Raw genomic sequence first — 17,271 nt, 5'->3', positions numbered from 1 at the left:
TGTAGCCATTGTCCGTTGTTATCATCACCACCTTGTTGCCCTCAGCTCCACTGTTTACCGTCTGCAGTGCATCTGAAGGTGGCAGAGATCTGCATCAGTGGTGCCTGGCCTTGCCCCCAGGCTCAATTCCTTTGGTTGGCAGAGCTCTAGCCTGGATTTTGAAGGCCTGTCAGAGAAAGGACAATTGTGTCCCTTATTCCTGGAGGCTCCCAACCACGTGGAGACTTAATAAACACTGCAGCACAAGCACAGCTGACAAGAACATGAAGCTGAAAAATAACAGCTATGTCAATACATACAAAGAGTGCTTAGTAATGGGAGAGCTAGGTAAGGGGGTCCTGGAGAAGCTGTTTCAAAAGACCACTGGAGCGGGTGCTGGCGGGCCTGAATCTGAGTTAGGGTTCAGCATCTTATTAGCTGGTCGTGGTGGATAAGTCACAGATTTTTAGCCTTAGGTTGCTCATGTGTGCAAGAGGGCTAAAAATACCTCTTCCCACAGGGTTATTCTGAACAAATGTTACAGTATTTTCAAAACCGTGCAGACTGTACCCGTGTGAATTACCCTTGTGAGTACTGAGTAACAGGCAGAGTCCCTGGAAACCAGTGTAAACCTAGCAGACTTCTTCAAGGACGTGAGGTTAGAATGGAATTTAATAAGAGGTGTGGGAGATAGTCGGGAGGGCCAAAAAAAAAAAAGCATGGAGAAGCTGAGGCAAGGGGGAGCCAGGTGTTCGGCGTGGCAGAAAACACCTGAAGGGCAGTTGGATAGTAAACAATTCTATTTTTTCTTCTGCCTGGGTGACGTTGATTAAGGGAACAGACTTGTGATGGGGTGGCAGGTGGACCCTGCAAGAATTTGGAGTCTTGAGGCAGAAGCAAGACTGCTAGGGATTAAAGAAGGGCTTGTGGAGGTGAGGGAGGAGCTGTAGGTAAAGAAGACCCGAGCGGGAAGTGGAGGAAGAGGAAGCAGGGAAAAGAGAGGTGCTTCATTCTGCCATTTAGCTCCTGGCTGGGCTGCCAAGCATCGCCTGGGACGTAGTGCTGGGACTAGGGAGTTAAGGCAAGCAGTGGAGAGTGTGTCGGTAGTGTGTCCTATGCTCACTGGGGCTGGGCTTTGTCGCTCAAGTTCTGTGCCAGGCAGTGCCTTACACGGTGCACTGGGGTTTGTGCCACCAAGCAGGGCACTCACGCCCTCGGAAGCACTGGGAACAGCGCAGGCCTCTGCTCTGCTCCATCTCTCCTCTTCATCGTGAATGGCCCCACTGCTGTGCTTGGCCCTGGCCCTTGCTCCTCTCCTCCTACCAACCAACCTCCCTCCTCTAGAGGAGGGAGAAACAGGAGAGCGGGACAAGGCCAGGGTGATCTTCAAATGTTTCATCTAAGTAGCAAAACTGGGCCACCAATGACATGTTTATAGACCTTGATACCATGAGCTAACGGTATAATAAGCCAAGTTCGGTGCTAAGACCTGAGGTACAAACACAAACAGTACATGACTAAAGCTGCTCACTGCAATCTGCGGAAACGTTTTGTAGTTTACCTCCGCAAAGAGAAAGATAGGCTGATATGAAGAACTGTATGATAAGGGCAAACTGAACTGATTCCCAGGCGTCAGTGGACTGTGAGGTTTCAGGAGGGTGAATCCTCGAATTCCCTAGTGGTCCAATGGTTAGGGCTCCGTGCTTCCTCTGCAGGGGATACAGATTTGATCTCTGGTCAGAGAACTAACATCCTGCATGCTGTGTGGTATGGTCAAATAAAATGAAAAAGGAGAGTGTCCTGGGCTGGGCCTTATGAACAGGTAATCCTGATACCCCTTCTTATGTCTCTTTAGTGTCTATGGTAATTCACACTTTGTAAATCACTTTCATATGTATTACTTTAAGAGAAAGCCCTTTCTCACTGAATAAGGTTCTGACTGCCATGAAGAAGTTTTTCCCAGGAAGGCACTGAGCTCAGAGGCCACCTGTATGATTGGGTGGGTAGGTGGGTGGGGTTAGACAGTGAAAGAGAAGAGAGAGCTGCTCCCCAAAGAGAAGTGATGGGCATTCTGGCCCTAAGTCCCAAGCAAAGCCTCACCCATTTCCAGAATGTTCTCATCATAGCAACCTCCCCAGAACCAGGCCATACACTGCCTAATATCCTGATGTCAGGAGTCCAGCAAGTTCTTCCTATGGATTAAAGAGTGCATACCTCCCTCGAAGAGCCAGGAGGAGCCCTGACTCCTCAGTCTGCCTAATCTATTGCCTTCATGGGGCTGAGCTGGGGTATGGATGGACAAACAGAGGAGAAATAGGAATAACAGAGGGAAGAAAGCATGGAGACAGTTCAGATATCTGGTCCTTAAGGGAAAAAGAATGATGTTGAGCTGAAGAAAGAAGAATCAGTGACTGCTGGGAGAGCCCAATCCCTTCAGAAGTTTAAACAGAGACAACTATTTTATAGTGTGTTTGAGGTCGGGGAGGAGATTGAAGCAATAGCTATGAGTTGGGCCAATTTCTTTCAAATCTTTCTGTCCCTGAGATTCTGTTTTAGCGGTTAGAGCAAAAGAAATCTGGGCATTTGTCCAATCACTAATTTTGTGCTGGAGGTGGGAGAGCCAGTGTTTGGGGTGGGGTGTATGCTGTGGAATGAGCTATTAATTTACATTTCCACTCTATCTCTAGCCACTTCTTTAATTTTCACATAATATTATAATATTTTATTTTCTAAAATACCAGATTGATGGTAAGTGACAAAACCTTCATCTCATGGTCAGGACTTGTTGGGGAGGAAGGAGGAAGAGAGTAGAACTTAATGTATTAACATTTTATTGTTAATACATACAAGAGGATGCTTCTGAACCAGCTGAACACCTTCCTCATTGACTGTTGCTGGAGGGAAGCCACAACCATTGGCAGCAAGAGTAACCAGCTGTCAGCTTCAGGAAACCACCAGTTCTTAAAAAACCACTCTGAAAGCGGTGGGTGAGGGAAGCGGGCAACATCAACACTGACAAACTGCCGCAGACGTGCCCTTACATGGGGACACGCCCTACAAATCCAGTAGTAAATACACCACAGTGACACACATTGACATACATGTTCAAATATAGATGCAAGTAAGCACTGAGAAGCTGAAAATGTAGAATTGAGGCCTAAAAATGGGCCAGAGGAAATAAATTAATTGACTTAATTCCCCTATGCAAATGAACTGTTCATCACACTTGCCTATTCAATAAATAAACCATTAGGTTATAAGCCTGAATCAAATCATTCTCTCACAGTGTCTGGAAAGGACACAGATTTTTGGAGTTGTACTGAATCTAAGCTTTGCAAGAGCCAAGATGTAATGGCATGATCTCAAATTACTTGATCTATTATTATATTATATTATTATAATAATATTATTATTACTTGGGCTATTTTGTAAAAATTTGTGCCAAAAGTTCTAGGTTACATTCAGGGGATAATAAAAAGGAAGACACGGTTTCTGTCCTCAGAGTTCATAGTCTAATGGCTCAGACATTTGGGTAAGACAAAGATTCCAGACATGTGTGACAGGTGCCAAGATAGAGGGGGGTCACAGGTATGAGATCACAGAAGTGTTCCTAGAGGTGTCTGCCTCCCCTTTGAGAAGTAAACTGTAAGCGCTTGTGGAGAGTAGGGTGGTGGTGGAAGAAGAAAGAATTTCGGCTTGCTAGGTCAGCTCTCAAGCTCTTCTCCGTTATGCAAAATCAAAATAAAGCGAACACTTGAAGCTGGTGGATAATACCTGTAAGGAACTGAGTAGAGTTGGAAGGGGTAGTTTTGGGAAGAAGCTACCATCTCAGTAGAAAATGTTAAGTGGAAGAGGGGAATTGTAAAGACATTGAGCTGTGCGTTAGAGTGTGCGCTTGCTTCCCTCTCCCTTCCCCCATGCCTCTGATGTCTCCTAGAGAAACTAAGTAGAGATCTGTTGCTGTTGTTTAGTCACTAAGTTGTGTCCAACTCCCGACTCTTCTGCAACTGCATGGACTGTAGCCTGCCAGGCTCCTCTGTCCATGGAATTCTCCAGGCAAGAATAGTGGAGTGGGTTGCCATTTCCTTCTCCAGGAGATCTTCTCGATCCAGGGATTGAACCCACGTCTCCTGCATTGGCAAGTGGATTCTTTACCACTGAGCCACCAAGGAAGCCCAAGTAGAGATTTAAATTATTATTTTTAATTATTAGACCGGGTTTCTTCTATTACGTTGTGTGTCATGACTGGGCGTCTAGGGGCCCCATGATTTATTCAGCATACAAAAAGACAGGATGTTGTGGTAGAAACCAGCATATCGGAATGCAAGGTTTCAGAAATGTAGCAGTTCTAGATGATGACTAGCCCAGGGTGTGGCCAGCATGAAAAGGAGAGGAGGTGAAGTTTCCTGAAAACAGGGAGCTTGCAAATGAATGTAGAGGAGTTGTCAGAAGATGGTAGATATGAGGGATAGAAGGTGAAGATCAGTTTTACAAGAGTAGAACACCATGGAGGGGCTGAGGCTCAGAGGAAAAGTCCTCTAGATGAGATATATATATCAATTTTCTGTATAAATCTATCTTTTCCATTATATAGTGAGACCTTTAAAAAAAAAAACCTACCTAAGGAAACAAAAGACTTGTACGTAGAAAACTATAAAACACTAGTGAAAGTAATCAAAGAGGACACTAATAGATGGAGAAATATACCGTGTTCATGGATTGGAAGAATCAATATTGTAAAAATGAGTATACTACCCAAAGTGATTTATACATTCAATGCAATCCCTATCAAGCTACCAACGATATTTTTCACAGAACTAGAACAAATAATCTCACAATTTGTATAGAAATACAAAAAACCTCAAATAGCCAAAGCAATCTTGAGGAAGAAGAATGGAACTGGGGGAATCAACCTGCCTGACTTCAGGCTCTACTACAAAGCCACAGTCGTCAAGACAGTATGGTACTGGCATAAAGACAGAAATATAGATCAATGGAACAAAATAGAAAGCCAGAGATAAATCCATGCACCTATGGACACCTTATCTTTGACAAAGGAGGCAAGAATATAAAATGGAGAAAAGACAGTCTCTTTAACAAGTGGTGCTGGGAAAACTGGTCAGCCACTTGTAAAAGAATGAAACTAGAAGGAGGCAAGAATATAAAATGGAGAAAAGACAGTCTCTTTAACAAGTGGTGCTGGGAAAACTGGTCAGCCACTTGTAAAAGAATGAAACTAGAACACTTCCTAACACCATACACCAAAATAAACTCAAAATGGATTAGAGAGCTAAATGTAAGACCAGATTCTATAAAACTCCTAGAAGAGAACGTAGGCAAAACACTCTCCAACATAAATCACAGCAGGATCCTCCAAGACCCACCTCCCAGAATATTGGAAATAAAAGCAAAAATAAACAAATGGGACCTAATTAAAATCAAAAGCTTCTGCACAGCAAAGAAAACTATAAGTAAGGTGAAAAGACAGCCTTCAGAATGGGAGAAAATAAAGCAAATGAAGCAACTGATAAAGGATTAATCTCCAAAATATACAAACAGCTCCTGCAGCTCAATTCCAGAAAAATAAACGACCCAATCAAAAAATGGACCAAAGAACTAAACAGACATTTCTCCAAAGAAGAGATAAAGATGGCTAACAAACACATGAAAAAATGCTCAACATCCCTCATAATCAGAGAAATGCAAATCAAAACCACAATGAGATACCATTTCACACCAGTCAGAATGGCTGCTATCCAAAAGTCTACATGCAATAAATGCTGGAGAGGGTGTGGAGAGAAGGGAATCCTCTTACACTGTTGGTGGGAATGCAAACTAGAACAGCCACTATGGAGAACATTGTGAAGATTCCTCAAAAAACTAGAAATAGAACTGCCATATGATCCAGCAATCGCACTCCTGGGCATACACACCGAGGAAACTAGAATTGAAAGAGACACATGTACTCCAATGTTCATTGCAGCACTGTTTATAATAGCCAGGACATGGAAGCAACCTAGATGTCCATCTGCAGACGAATGGATAAGAAAGCCTTGGTACATATACACAATGGGGTATTACTCAGCCATTAAAAACAATGCATTTGAATCAGTTCTAATGAGATGGATGAAACTGGAGCCTATTATACAGAGTGAAGTAAGCCAGAAAGAAAAACATCAATACAGTATACTAACGCATATATATGGAATTTAGAAAGATGCAAATGATAACCCTGTATATGAGACAGCAACAAAGACACCGATGTATAGAATAGTCTTTGAGACTCTGTGGGAGAGGGTGAGGGTGGGATGATTTGGGAGAATGGCACTGAAACATGTATGTTTTCATATGTGAAACGAATCACCAGTTCAGGGTCGATGCATGTTACAGGATGCTTGGGGCTGATGTGCGGGGATGACCCAGAGGGAGGATAAAGGGAGGAGGGAGGTGGGAGAGGGGTTCAGGAGGGGGAAGTCATGTCAATGACTTCCGAGGCGGATTCATGTCAATGTATGGCAAAACCAACCAATATAATATTGTAAAATAATTAGCCTCCAATAAAAAATAAATAAAAAGAAAAAAAAGAGTAGGGCTTTTACTTGACTCGTATTTTGTGCTCAAAATTCAGATGTATTGAATATCCACTACTTGCTGGCCCTTTCCCATGCCTCTCACTAATTATCACAAAACCCTTTAAGATGGGTTCACTGTACAGATGAACTAGAGAGTGCATTGCTCAACATCACACAGCCAGAGGTTTCAAAGCTGCCATTGTGGGACTTCCCTGATGGTCCAGTGGTTAAAAATCTGCCTTGCAATGCAGGGGACGTGGGTTCAATCCCTGGTCAGGGGACTAAGATCCCACATGCCTTGGAACAACTAAGCCTCTATGCTGCAACTCCTGAGCCCACACACCACAATTAGAGAATCTGTGCACCACAACGAAAGATTCCACAAGATGCAACGAAGACCTGATGCAGCCAAAAAACAAAAAAAAAGTTGCTATTGTACTGAAATCCAGTATCGTATAATTATAAGCCTTCACAGGCACATCAAACTCATTAAGTCCAAAGTTTAACTTGTCATCGCTACTGTTTCCCCCAGATTTGCCTCTTCTAAGTTTTGTTTCTCATTAAATGTCCATTGGTCCACATTAGAAATCCAAGATTCATCTTGGAGTCTTCTAACTCCCTGACTTGGCACATGCCATCAATCACCAAGTCCTATTTGCCTCCCAAAAGTTCTCAAAGGTGTCTTTCCTCTAGTCCCACTGAAATTACTTTACTTCGCATGAGCTTCATTTCACTCCTGGATTTCTGCAGTAACCTTAATAGGTCCCTGCTTCCAGCCTTGACCACTCTGATAATGCTTCACGTTTCCACCAGAGCAAACTTTCTAAAGTCTCTGTTTTGAGCATTTTAATACCTTTGTCTTGCCCTCAGGATAAAAATCTCTTTTAATGTGGTTTATGGACTCTCTCATTATCTGGCACCTATTTACCTCATCAGTCTCATGGCTCATCAGTACCCTCAGCCTATTGTTTAGCTCTACTGATCCATTTTTAAATTTCCCCAATGCCTTAATTTATTCCTCATTTTCAGACTGCACTATGGTTTTCTTGGTCTAGAGCACAATCCATCTGTTAAAAGACAATTTTCAGAAAAGGGTAAAATTATAACTCTCACTCTATAAAAACTTATTCTGACACTTGTTAAAATGGTAAGAAAGATTTGATTCAGGATTATCACAATAGGGGCCAACACTGTCCCAGTCAGAGAGAGACTGGATTCAACTCTGAATACAGTTGTTGCTCTAATGGTCCGGGAGTGAGCAACGAGAATGAGGACAGAACACGAAATCTGGGGCAATGGGTCAGGGGCCTGCAGCCTCGACTGGACTGAGGTGCAGCGTCCACCCTGAGTCCAGCTTTTATTCCTAATTGCAGACCATAAGACTTACTCAGATCTTATCTTTCTCAAGACACATGCTGTTTCAATCACATGCTCCTAAATGTCATGGATTACACGGACAGAGTCGAGATCTCCTTGTTTTTACCCCAGGCCCCTCTCTTCTGGGCTAGTCTCGGTAACAACTAGCAAGTGAGGAAGCAGCGAGGAGACAGGGACGACAGAGGATGAGGTGGCTGGATGGCATCACCGACTCAATGGACATGGGTCTGGGTGAACTCCGGGACTTGGTGATGGACAGGGAGGCCTGGCGTGCTGCGGTTCATGGGGTCGCAAAGACTCGAACACAACTGAGCGACTGAACTGAACTGAAGCAGCATTCATGCCTGACTCCGACCCGGTGTTCCAAGGTCCGTGCTTTCATGGTCCCAGTCATACTCCCTTCTGGGTCTGGCCTTGGGGTTTGTAACAGGGCTATTATTCTAAGAAAAACATGAGAGATAATCATTAACAAAGTTTCTTAATATATGCTGTTTTTCCAGGTGCTATTTCTGTGGAATTTCTCAAGGCTGTGAAAGTACATTATTAGGAATTCCCACTACATACAATAAGGACAAATGGATATTTATAACCAATGAGCAGAATGAGAGAGTCAATGGATGGAAAATTACATCAAGGATAAGAAGATTCTTGCTAAACAAACTTAGAATTCTTGCTAAAAGCAGGCCAAGGAGATCAGAAATTAAGGGTAAGGGGATTCTTGCTAAACTGATATTGGATTCTCCCTAAAAATGGCTACAGGCCCAAGGATGAGGTCTATTGGAAAAGAGGGCTCAGGGGGCCTGTTTAAAATTTGGTCAAGGAGAGACTTTTTGTTAATACACATATAAAAGTGAACACCTGTTAAAGGTTTTATTTAACTCACAAGGAAACTAGCAGAAGACTCCTGAGAGTCCCTCAGACAGCAAGGAGATCAAACCAGTCAATCCCAAAGGAAGTCAACCTTGAATATTCATTGGAAGGACTGATGCTGAAGCTGAAGCTCCAATGCTTTGTCCATCTGATGCAAAGAGCCGACTCATTGGAAAAGACCCTGATGCTGGGAAAGACTGAAGGCAGGAGAAGGAGGGGATGACACCTCTGTCATCATTGAGACGGTTGGATGGCATCATTGACTCAACGGACATGATTCGAGCAAGCTCTGGGAGACGGTGAAGGACAGAGAAGCCTGGCATGCTGCAGTCCATGGGGTCACAAAGAGTTGGACATGACTGAGCAACTGAACAAAAGAATAGACACATTTATGTAGATCAGGGATACAGAAATATGAAAATGAAGGCAAAACTGTTTTTTCCACAATGTCAGGAGGAGGGGTTAATTGAACCTCTGTCAGACAACAGAATTTACACTGGGTCAGTTACCTACAGAGTTGTAAAATAGCCGCATGGAAACAGAAACTTATACAACAGAAGGACATGCTATAGACAAGGACTTTAGGTTTCCTGTCACTTCTGGGAAATCTTTCCCAAACTTCAACTCATGAATGAGGTGCAATTTCTAAGTTATCATATTTATTACACTATATTGTGTGTAACTTCTCCCATCCTCACATAAGAACATGAGCTTTTTGAGGCAGACACTGTGAGTTATTCAAAGTTTTCTCAGTGTGATCATCTGCTTCTAAGGAGCACAATATTCGAAGGGGGTAGTAGAAGCCACAAGATAAACATATTGGGTATTAATGGAGCTTCCGTCTTATTCTAACATCTGGGGAAACATTTTTACATTAAAGCAGACGCTGCCCTTCCCTTCATACTCAATGTTTCCTGGTTTTATTAACGATTTCTATTTCAAGGCCTGAGGGATACCTTGGGGATACAAAAATGCACCAGAGTGGTCTGCAAAGATGTACCCCAAGCAGGAAACAATTTTGATAATAAGTGGCACTAGGTTGCAGGGGGGGGGCACTGACACATTGAAAATAGTATTCAGACTAGCCTGGGGTGATAGGTCTTCTGACACACAGGCCTCTTGGTCCTTCTTGGCCCCGAGGAAGGTCCTGGTTGGACCAGCTGTTTTTATAAGTCTAGGGGTGGGGACTGGACATGGAACAAAAGACTGCTTCCAAATTGGGAAAGGAGTATGTCAAGGCTGCATATTGTCACACTGCTTATTTAACTTATATGCAGAGTATATCAAGTGAAATGCCAGGCTGGATGAAGCACAAGCTGGAATCAAGGGAGAAATATCAATAACCTCAGATATGTGAATGACACCACCTTTATGGCAGAAAGCGAAGAAGAACTAAAGGGCCTCTTGATTCTGAAAGTGAAAGAGGAGAGTGGAAAAACTAGATTAAAACTCAACATTCAGAAAACTAAGATCATGGCATCCGGTCCCGTCACTTCATGGCAAATAGATGGGCAAACAATGGAAACAGTGACAGACTTTATTTTTGGGGGCTCCAAAATCACTGCAGACGGTGAGTGCAGCCATGAAAGTAAAAGACATTTGCTCCTTGGAAGAAAAGTTATGACCAACCTAGATAGCATATTAAAAAGCAGAGACATTACTTTGCCAACCAAGGTCCGTCTAGTCAAAGCTATGGTTTTTCCAGTAGTCATGTATGGATGTGAGAGTTGGATCTTAAAACTCAACGCTGAAGAATTGATGCTTTTGAACTGCTGCTGCTGCTAAGTCACGTCAGTCGTGTCCGACTCTGTGTGACCCCATAGAGGGCTCCCCCATCCCTGGGATTCTCCAGGCAAGAACACTGGAGTGGGTTGCCATTTCCTTCTCCCATGTGTGAAAGTGAAAAGTGAAAGTGAAGTCGCTCAGTCGTGTCCGACCCTTAGCGACCCCACGGACTGCAGCCTACCAGGCTCCTCCATCCATGGGATTTTCTAGGCAATAGTACTGGAGTGGCTTGCCATTGCCTTCTCTACAGTGTTGGAAATGACTCTTGAGAGTCCCTTGGACTGCAAGATCAAAGCAGTCCGTCCTAAAGGAAATTAGTCCTTAATGTTCATTTGAAGGACTGATGCTGCAACTCCAATACTTTGGCCAACTTATGCAAAGAACTGACTCATTTGAAAAGACCCTGATGCTGGGAAACACTGAAGGCAGGAGAAGGGGACGAGAGAGGATGAGATGGCTGGATGGCATCACTGACTCAATGGACATGAGTTTGAGTGAACTCCGGGAGCTGGTGAAGGACAGGCAAGCCTTGCGTGCTGCAGTCCATGGGGTCGCAAACAGTCGGACACGACTCGGAGGCTGAATTGAGGGGTGGGGAATGGAATCCTGCTGGGAGTCGGTCGGGTGGGGAAGAGCCCCGCGCCGGTTCCCAAAGGGTCTAGACCACCGTCGCCTGCGGCCTGAAGCGAGCGCCAGCACGCGCGCGGTGCTCGGACCCTGCGCTCCGCGCCCGGGCGACCCTCCCCCAAGGCCCCGCCCCGTGACGCGAGGCCCCGCCCCCGCGGCGCCCGCTTCCAAGATGGCGGCGGCGATTCCTGCCCGGCTGTCTGGGTGGCGGTGACGACGGGCGGCAGGAGGCCAGGTGTGTAGGCTGGAGATGGCGCGGTGAGGGGCCCTGCAGAAAGGTTTGGGAGATTGGGAAGGTGAGAAGTTTTGAATAAAGGCTGTAAACAGCCTTGAGCAAGGAGGGAGACCTGAGTGCAAGTCCGGACAGAGGCCGGCGGGCGCACTTTGCAAGGTAGAGCAATCGCCAGAGGAGGTTGGCGTGGGGTGAGATGAGGCTGCTCCGAAAGAACTGGGCTGTAACCCCTTCCAGACCGCTGACCACGCCCCTCTAGGTGAGCTGGCCCAGGTTCCTCTGACAGGTTCTGCCCAGCCCTCCCTCTCCCTATCTCATTTCATCAATAACCCCGATCCCCACCCTCGCTAGGGTGGAGAGAGGGAGAAGAAGGTAGAGGACGCTACCCCCATCCTATTTCCTGCCGCGCTCCGGGCTTGTTTGCTTGCAGCTCCCAGGTGGTCACCTCCCTGCACCTGCGGAGCTAGCTCCCATAAATGTGAAGAACGGAAAGGAGCCCGTTTCTTCCGCCTCCCTGCGTTCTCTTGAGGCCACTTCACAGTCCTGTTAGGACTGCCTCACCCAGATCTCCAGTAGTTGCCCTGTCCCCACTCCCCAAACAGGTTGGTCCTGTTGGGGTGGGGGATGGTTAAATACCGAGTGAATCTGACACGCTATAGGATGGCTGGGGCAAAGCCGGGGACCTAGCATCTCCTGCTCCACCCCGTTTCTCTCCAACCACTTTCCCTCGCTCGCTTCCCGAGCTGGGAGACTGGCTTCACCCTGTTCCTGCTCTCTGCCCCTCTGAGGGTGGCTGGCTATCCTTGACCACTTCTGTTCCAGCTGGTTCCAAGATTGCTGTTGGCGTGCTGGATGGAGCCTGTCTCTGTCCTCTGTTACGTTTCCAGTTTTATATAATGCTTCACATCTCTGCTCCCCCGGGACCTCCTGGAGTCCCCATGATCCTGAAGAAGACAGTTTGAATCTAGGTGAGTCTATCTCTGCCCCTCTAAAATTGGAAGAAATGGTCTCCAGAGAATGCTCTGAAATGGCCTTGGGACCTGAATGATGTAAGCATTGTTGGGGGTGGGGACTGAGTAGGTGGTAGGAGTGGTTTGAGGGATGGGTGGTGGACAGTGAAACTTAGGCTGGAAGTGACAGGTGGTGCGACCTGCCAATGGTTACATTCTGTTTCTTTCTACATAGGTTTGTGCTCCCTTCTGTGACTTGGTTCTTTTCCTTTTTCCTCTTTACCCCTGCCCACCACCTTCATCAATACCCAATGATCTCTCTGCTGGCATGCTGTCTTCCTGACCCCCACTCCCCAGAACTCTCCTCTCTCTCTCATCCAGACCCCAGCACAGGATGTTGCGGAGGTTGCTGGAGCGGCCCTGCACACTGGCCCTGCTTGTGGGCTCCCAGCTGGCAGTCATGATGTACCTGTCGTTGGGGGGCTTTCGAAGCCTCAGCGCCCTCTTTGGCCGAGAGCAGGAGCCGACATTTGACTATGCTCATCCCCATGATGTCTACAGTAACCTCAGTCACCTGCCCGGGGCCCCTGCTGCCCCAGGGGGCCTCCCAGCTCCTCAAGGCCTGCCGTACTGTCCCGAACGATCTCCTCTCTTAGGTGAGTGCAGAAGGAAAGCAGAAGGCAAGGCCAAGGTGTGGGGACAGGGAGGCTTGGACAAGTGTAGGATGGCGGCAGTGGGTCTTCGAACTGGAGGGTTGTGGAACTGGAAGGGAGGCTAACGTTGAGATAGAATGGACTCTAAATTTGGGGTTTCGACTTAGGTTCTTTGATTGAGCCACAGCTTTCCATTACTTGCCCGTTTATGGGCTCTTCATACCTCCGGGTAGGATTAGGAGTTAGTTGGCAGTCCTGTTCTCTCCACCTGCTAACTGTAAGCTTCCAGCCTTGTAAGGCAGGGGAGAGTTAAGGAACCCTAAAATAAGGCAGGCTAGGTGAGGAGCCTTCACCTTCCAGACTTCGCAAAGTTGTCCCAATGATGGGGAACTCAAGGTTTTGTGAGATTTCTGAGCAAGCCCTTGGGGAAGCTGAGTCCCATAATCCAACTGCCAGGGACCTTCTAATCCCTGACCTTGACTCCTTGACCTTCTAATCCCTGACCTTGACTCCTTGACCTTCTAATCCCTGACCTGTCATTCCCTCCCGACAGTGGGTCCCATATCCGTGTCCTTTAGCCCAGTGCCGTCGTTGGCAGAGATTGTGGAGAGGAATCCCCGGGTAGAACCGGGGGGCCGATACCGCCCTGCAAGGTGTGAGCCCCGGTCCCGGACAGCCATCATTGTGCCCCACCGTGCCCGGGAGCACCACCTGCGCCTGCTGCTTTACCACCTGCATCCGTTCCTGCAGCGCCAGCAGCTTGCTTATGGCATTTATGTCATCCACCAGGTACTCCCAGTTCCCACGCCACTGTGATCTTCTTTTTTATAAGGAAGCCTCAAGCAAATTCCACTCCACTCTCATATAATAAGTCTCAATATAATTAAAGGAGGGTCCGACTGTGGAATGTAAGAAAGCAGCAGCTTGCACTGCTCTGCCAGTGTGTTAGCCCCATGCTTCTTCTTAAGGATATTCCCATTGTCCTGTAATCTTCCGTGACTTTTGTGTTGTTGAATCTGGAAGTGGATAGATTTGGCCTAAAGTTCTGGTTCTGCCATTTGTTCCATATGTGACCTTGAGCAAGATACCTAACCTGCTAAAATGAGGCTCAGAGTGGTAACCACTATACCACCTCTTTCACATGGTTGTTGGGATTAAATGCTAACTATTAGCATGTGTGTGTCAGGTACGTGTGTGCGAGTCGCTCAGTCGTGTCCAGTTCTTTGCGACCCCACAGACTGTAGCCTGCCAGGCTCCTCTGTCCATGGGATTCTCCAGGCAAGAATACTGGAGTGGGTTGCCGTTCCCTTCTCCAGGGGATCTTCCTGACCCAGAGATCAAACCCGGGGTCTCCTGCACTGCAGGCAGGCTCTTTACCATCTGAGCCACCAGGGAAGCCCATCCGGCACATAGTGATGCTCAAACATTTTTTGTTGAACGAGAAAACAAAGAAGTTGTCTTTCTCTTCATCCTCTTCATCCCATAACCACGCTGACCTCCCTCCTTTCACTCTTATGCTGCTTCTCCATGCCACCAATACACCGCATCGGTCCTCCTCCATTATCTTCCAGGCTGGAAATGGAACATTTAACAGGGCAAAGCTGCTGAATGTCGGGGTCCGGGAGGCCCTGCGCGATGAAGAATGGGACTGCTTGTTCCTGCATGATGTGGACCTCCTGCCAGAGAACGACCACAATCTGTATGTGTGTGACCCCCGAGGACCTCGGCATGTTGCTGTTGCCATGAACAAGTTTGGATACAGGTAGAGGGCACGGGAGGGTGCTGGAAGCAGGGTATTCCACCATCCAGTGGAAGAAGGAGGGATGGCTCCCAGAAGACATGTGGAATCCAAGGATCTTTCTCTCCCCAGCCTCCCGTATCCCCAGTACTTTGGCGGGGTCTCGGCACTCACTCCTGACCAGTACCTGAAGATGAATGGCTTCCCCAATGAATACTGGGGCTGGGGTGGCGAGGATGATGACATTGCTACCAGGTCAGACTTCTTGCCACCTTCTTTCCTAACCCCAGCCTGGATCCCTGTCCTCTAAGACCACCTCTAGCCCTAGTCTTTTAACACTGATTTAGCTCCCTGGTCCTGAATGGTGCCTATTCCTCTCCCTTATCTTTGTAGTCTACCCAGGTCAGGCTTTGCATGCTGCTCCCCCTTCTGTTGTCCTTCAGTCCCTTAGACCTGGTTAGTAACATTCCCGGGAGAGAAGACAAGATCAATACAATCAATCCCAATAGTATCATGGGACTCCAGAGCTGGAAAGCAGCCTGGAGACTGTTTAGTCCTGCCTCTGCTAGGATTGCATCCAAACCACTTCCTGCAGAGCTGGAAGAGGAAAGGCTCTGCTCCACATAGTCCAGAATCACATTTTTTTTTTTTTTAAATAAAGGGCCTGTGCCATTGGCATGATGCCAGCTTATTTTTAGCACGTGAAACATTTTGACCTTCAGCCTCAGCTGACCCAATTTCATGTATCGTTTGACTATTTGGGCTTGACATGCCGGGCCCCTTGCCTCTCCGCCCGCTGTGTCCTCTGGGATGACATCTCTGTGAATTCTTCTCTCTGTGTGTAAAACACCCAGCAGTTTCTAAATGTATGTCTTCTTTCAGTACCTTCCCCAGCCATCCTCACTGCTTGCTTCTGTGTATCAGAATTGGAGTTCATGTCTTTCCAGGTCCCGATTTCCTGGGTCCACCCTTTGAAACAAGGGTGGGGGGTGGGAGTGCAGCAGGGCTGAGGCCGCTCAGCCACTAATCTCAGTAAGAATTGCTGAGCTTGGGTCTGTGGTTCCCCATCTTGTCCTACCTTTTTTGACAGAATGGTTCCTCTCCCTGTCCTTCCCAGACAGCAAAGGCAGCTCCTGGGAGCCATTTAGGAACAGGTGGGAGGTGCAAACCTACCTCTGCCAGTTGTTTACAGCCCCCAGGGTGCCTGCACTAGGCCCTGAGGATTTGCAGACAACCGGCTTTTACATTCTTCTCAGCCTTTCCTTCTTTCTGTTTGATGTTTCTGCTCGCCCTTCCAGTACTGGGCCCTTTGTCGAGTTAGTAATAGTTACTCTTTGTGTAAAGAAACATGCAATTCCTCCCTCGCTGGCCTTAGCTCTTCTTGCTCACCTGTCAGCAGCCTTCTTCCACTCTGGATCCTCCAAGGTGCCCTCGCTTTCCCCACAGGGTTCGCTTGGCTGGGATGAAGATCTCGCGTCCGCCCACGTCCGTGGGGCACTACAAGATGGTGAAGCACCGAGGAGACAAGGGCAACGAGGAGAACCCCCACAGGTAGGACGCGAGGGTGGCCTGGGGGTTGTCAGCGAGCCCCAGGGCTCTGCACCCCGGCCAGGCTGCTCCCACAAGTTCCTAGATTCCTGGCCGTTCCTTTCCGGGTCTTAGTCGCCGATCTCTAACCCTCAGATTTGACCTCCTGGTCCGCACCCAGAATTCCTGGACTCAAGATGGAATGAACTCACTGACATACCAATTGCTGTCTCGAGAGCTGGGCCCTCTCTATACCAACATCACAGCAGACATTGGAACTGACCCTCGGGGTCCCCGGACTTCCTCTGGTCCCCATTACCCGCCTGGTTCCTCCCAAGCCTTCCGTCAGGAGATGCTGCAGCGCCGGCCCCCAGCCAGGCCTGGCCCTCTGCCTACTGCCAACCACACAGCTCCCCATGGTTCACACTGACTCCTTCTTAATCATGAAACTGAATCTTTCCCACTTTAATCATGAAACTGAATCAGAGGGGTTGTGTTTCCCCACCCTCAGCTCCTCACTGCTCTTAGAGGGATGTGGGGGAACTGAACTTTACTGCTGTGCTGGGGGCAGGGGCCTCTCCTCACCGCTGGACTGGAGCTGGGCTCCTCTGGCCCTGGGGGTCTCTCTTTCTAGGGTCACCTGCCAGGGCTTATGACTGTGAATCCTTGATGTCATGACTTATGTGATGACTCCTAGGAGTCCCCTGCCTATGGGGTAGGAGCAGGAGGGCTGGACCCCAAATCCCTTCTTCTTCCATGGAGAAAAGAGTGATCTGGCTTCTCCCGGGACCTCTGTGAATATTTATTCTATTTATGGTTCCCAGGAAGTTTGTCTGAAGGAAGCCCCTCCCTGGGTACTTGCTGCCAGTAACGGAGTAGCTCCCTCTTTTGGACCTGGCTCAGGGGGCTGGGATTTTGATATATTTTCTAATAAAGGACTTTGTCTCGCCTCTGCTCCTGC

General features: G+C 47.5%; 1 protein-coding gene across 2 annotated transcripts; it reads left to right on the top strand.

Moving 5' to 3' along the window:
• The first annotated feature begins 11,347 nt into the window (after nucleotides 1-11,347).
• On the top strand, nucleotides 11,348-17,260 carry B4GALT3 (beta-1,4-galactosyltransferase 3). Of its 2 annotated transcripts, none has more exons than XM_055402245.2 (8): nucleotides 11,348-11,445; nucleotides 12,265-12,410; nucleotides 12,774-13,048; nucleotides 13,599-13,834; nucleotides 14,617-14,807; nucleotides 14,916-15,038; nucleotides 16,230-16,334; nucleotides 16,467-17,260. In XM_055402245.2, exons 3-8 carry the CDS (start codon nucleotides 12,787-12,789, stop codon nucleotides 16,738-16,740), a joined length of 1,191 nt encoding a protein of 396 aa, XP_055258220.1. In that variant the 5' UTR covers nucleotides 11,348-11,445; nucleotides 12,265-12,410; nucleotides 12,774-12,786; the 3' UTR covers nucleotides 16,741-17,260. The 2 variants fall into 2 exon arrangements, with proteins under 2 accessions (XP_055258220.1, XP_055258221.1); XM_055402246.2 differs by lacking the exon at nucleotides 11,348-11,445 and adding an exon at nucleotides 11,460-11,701.
• Nucleotides 17,261-17,271: the final 11 nt, after the last annotated feature.

The sequence above is a fragment of the Moschus berezovskii genome, chromosome 4, assembly GCF_049115385.1.
Source record: "Moschus berezovskii isolate FMDL1 chromosome 4, NW_MosBer_1.0, whole genome shotgun sequence".
Classification (NCBI taxonomy): domain Eukaryota; kingdom Metazoa; phylum Chordata; class Mammalia; order Artiodactyla; family Moschidae; genus Moschus; species Moschus berezovskii.
The sequence above is the reverse complement of the archived record's forward strand: the minus strand, read 5'-3'. Positions and strand labels throughout refer to the sequence as shown.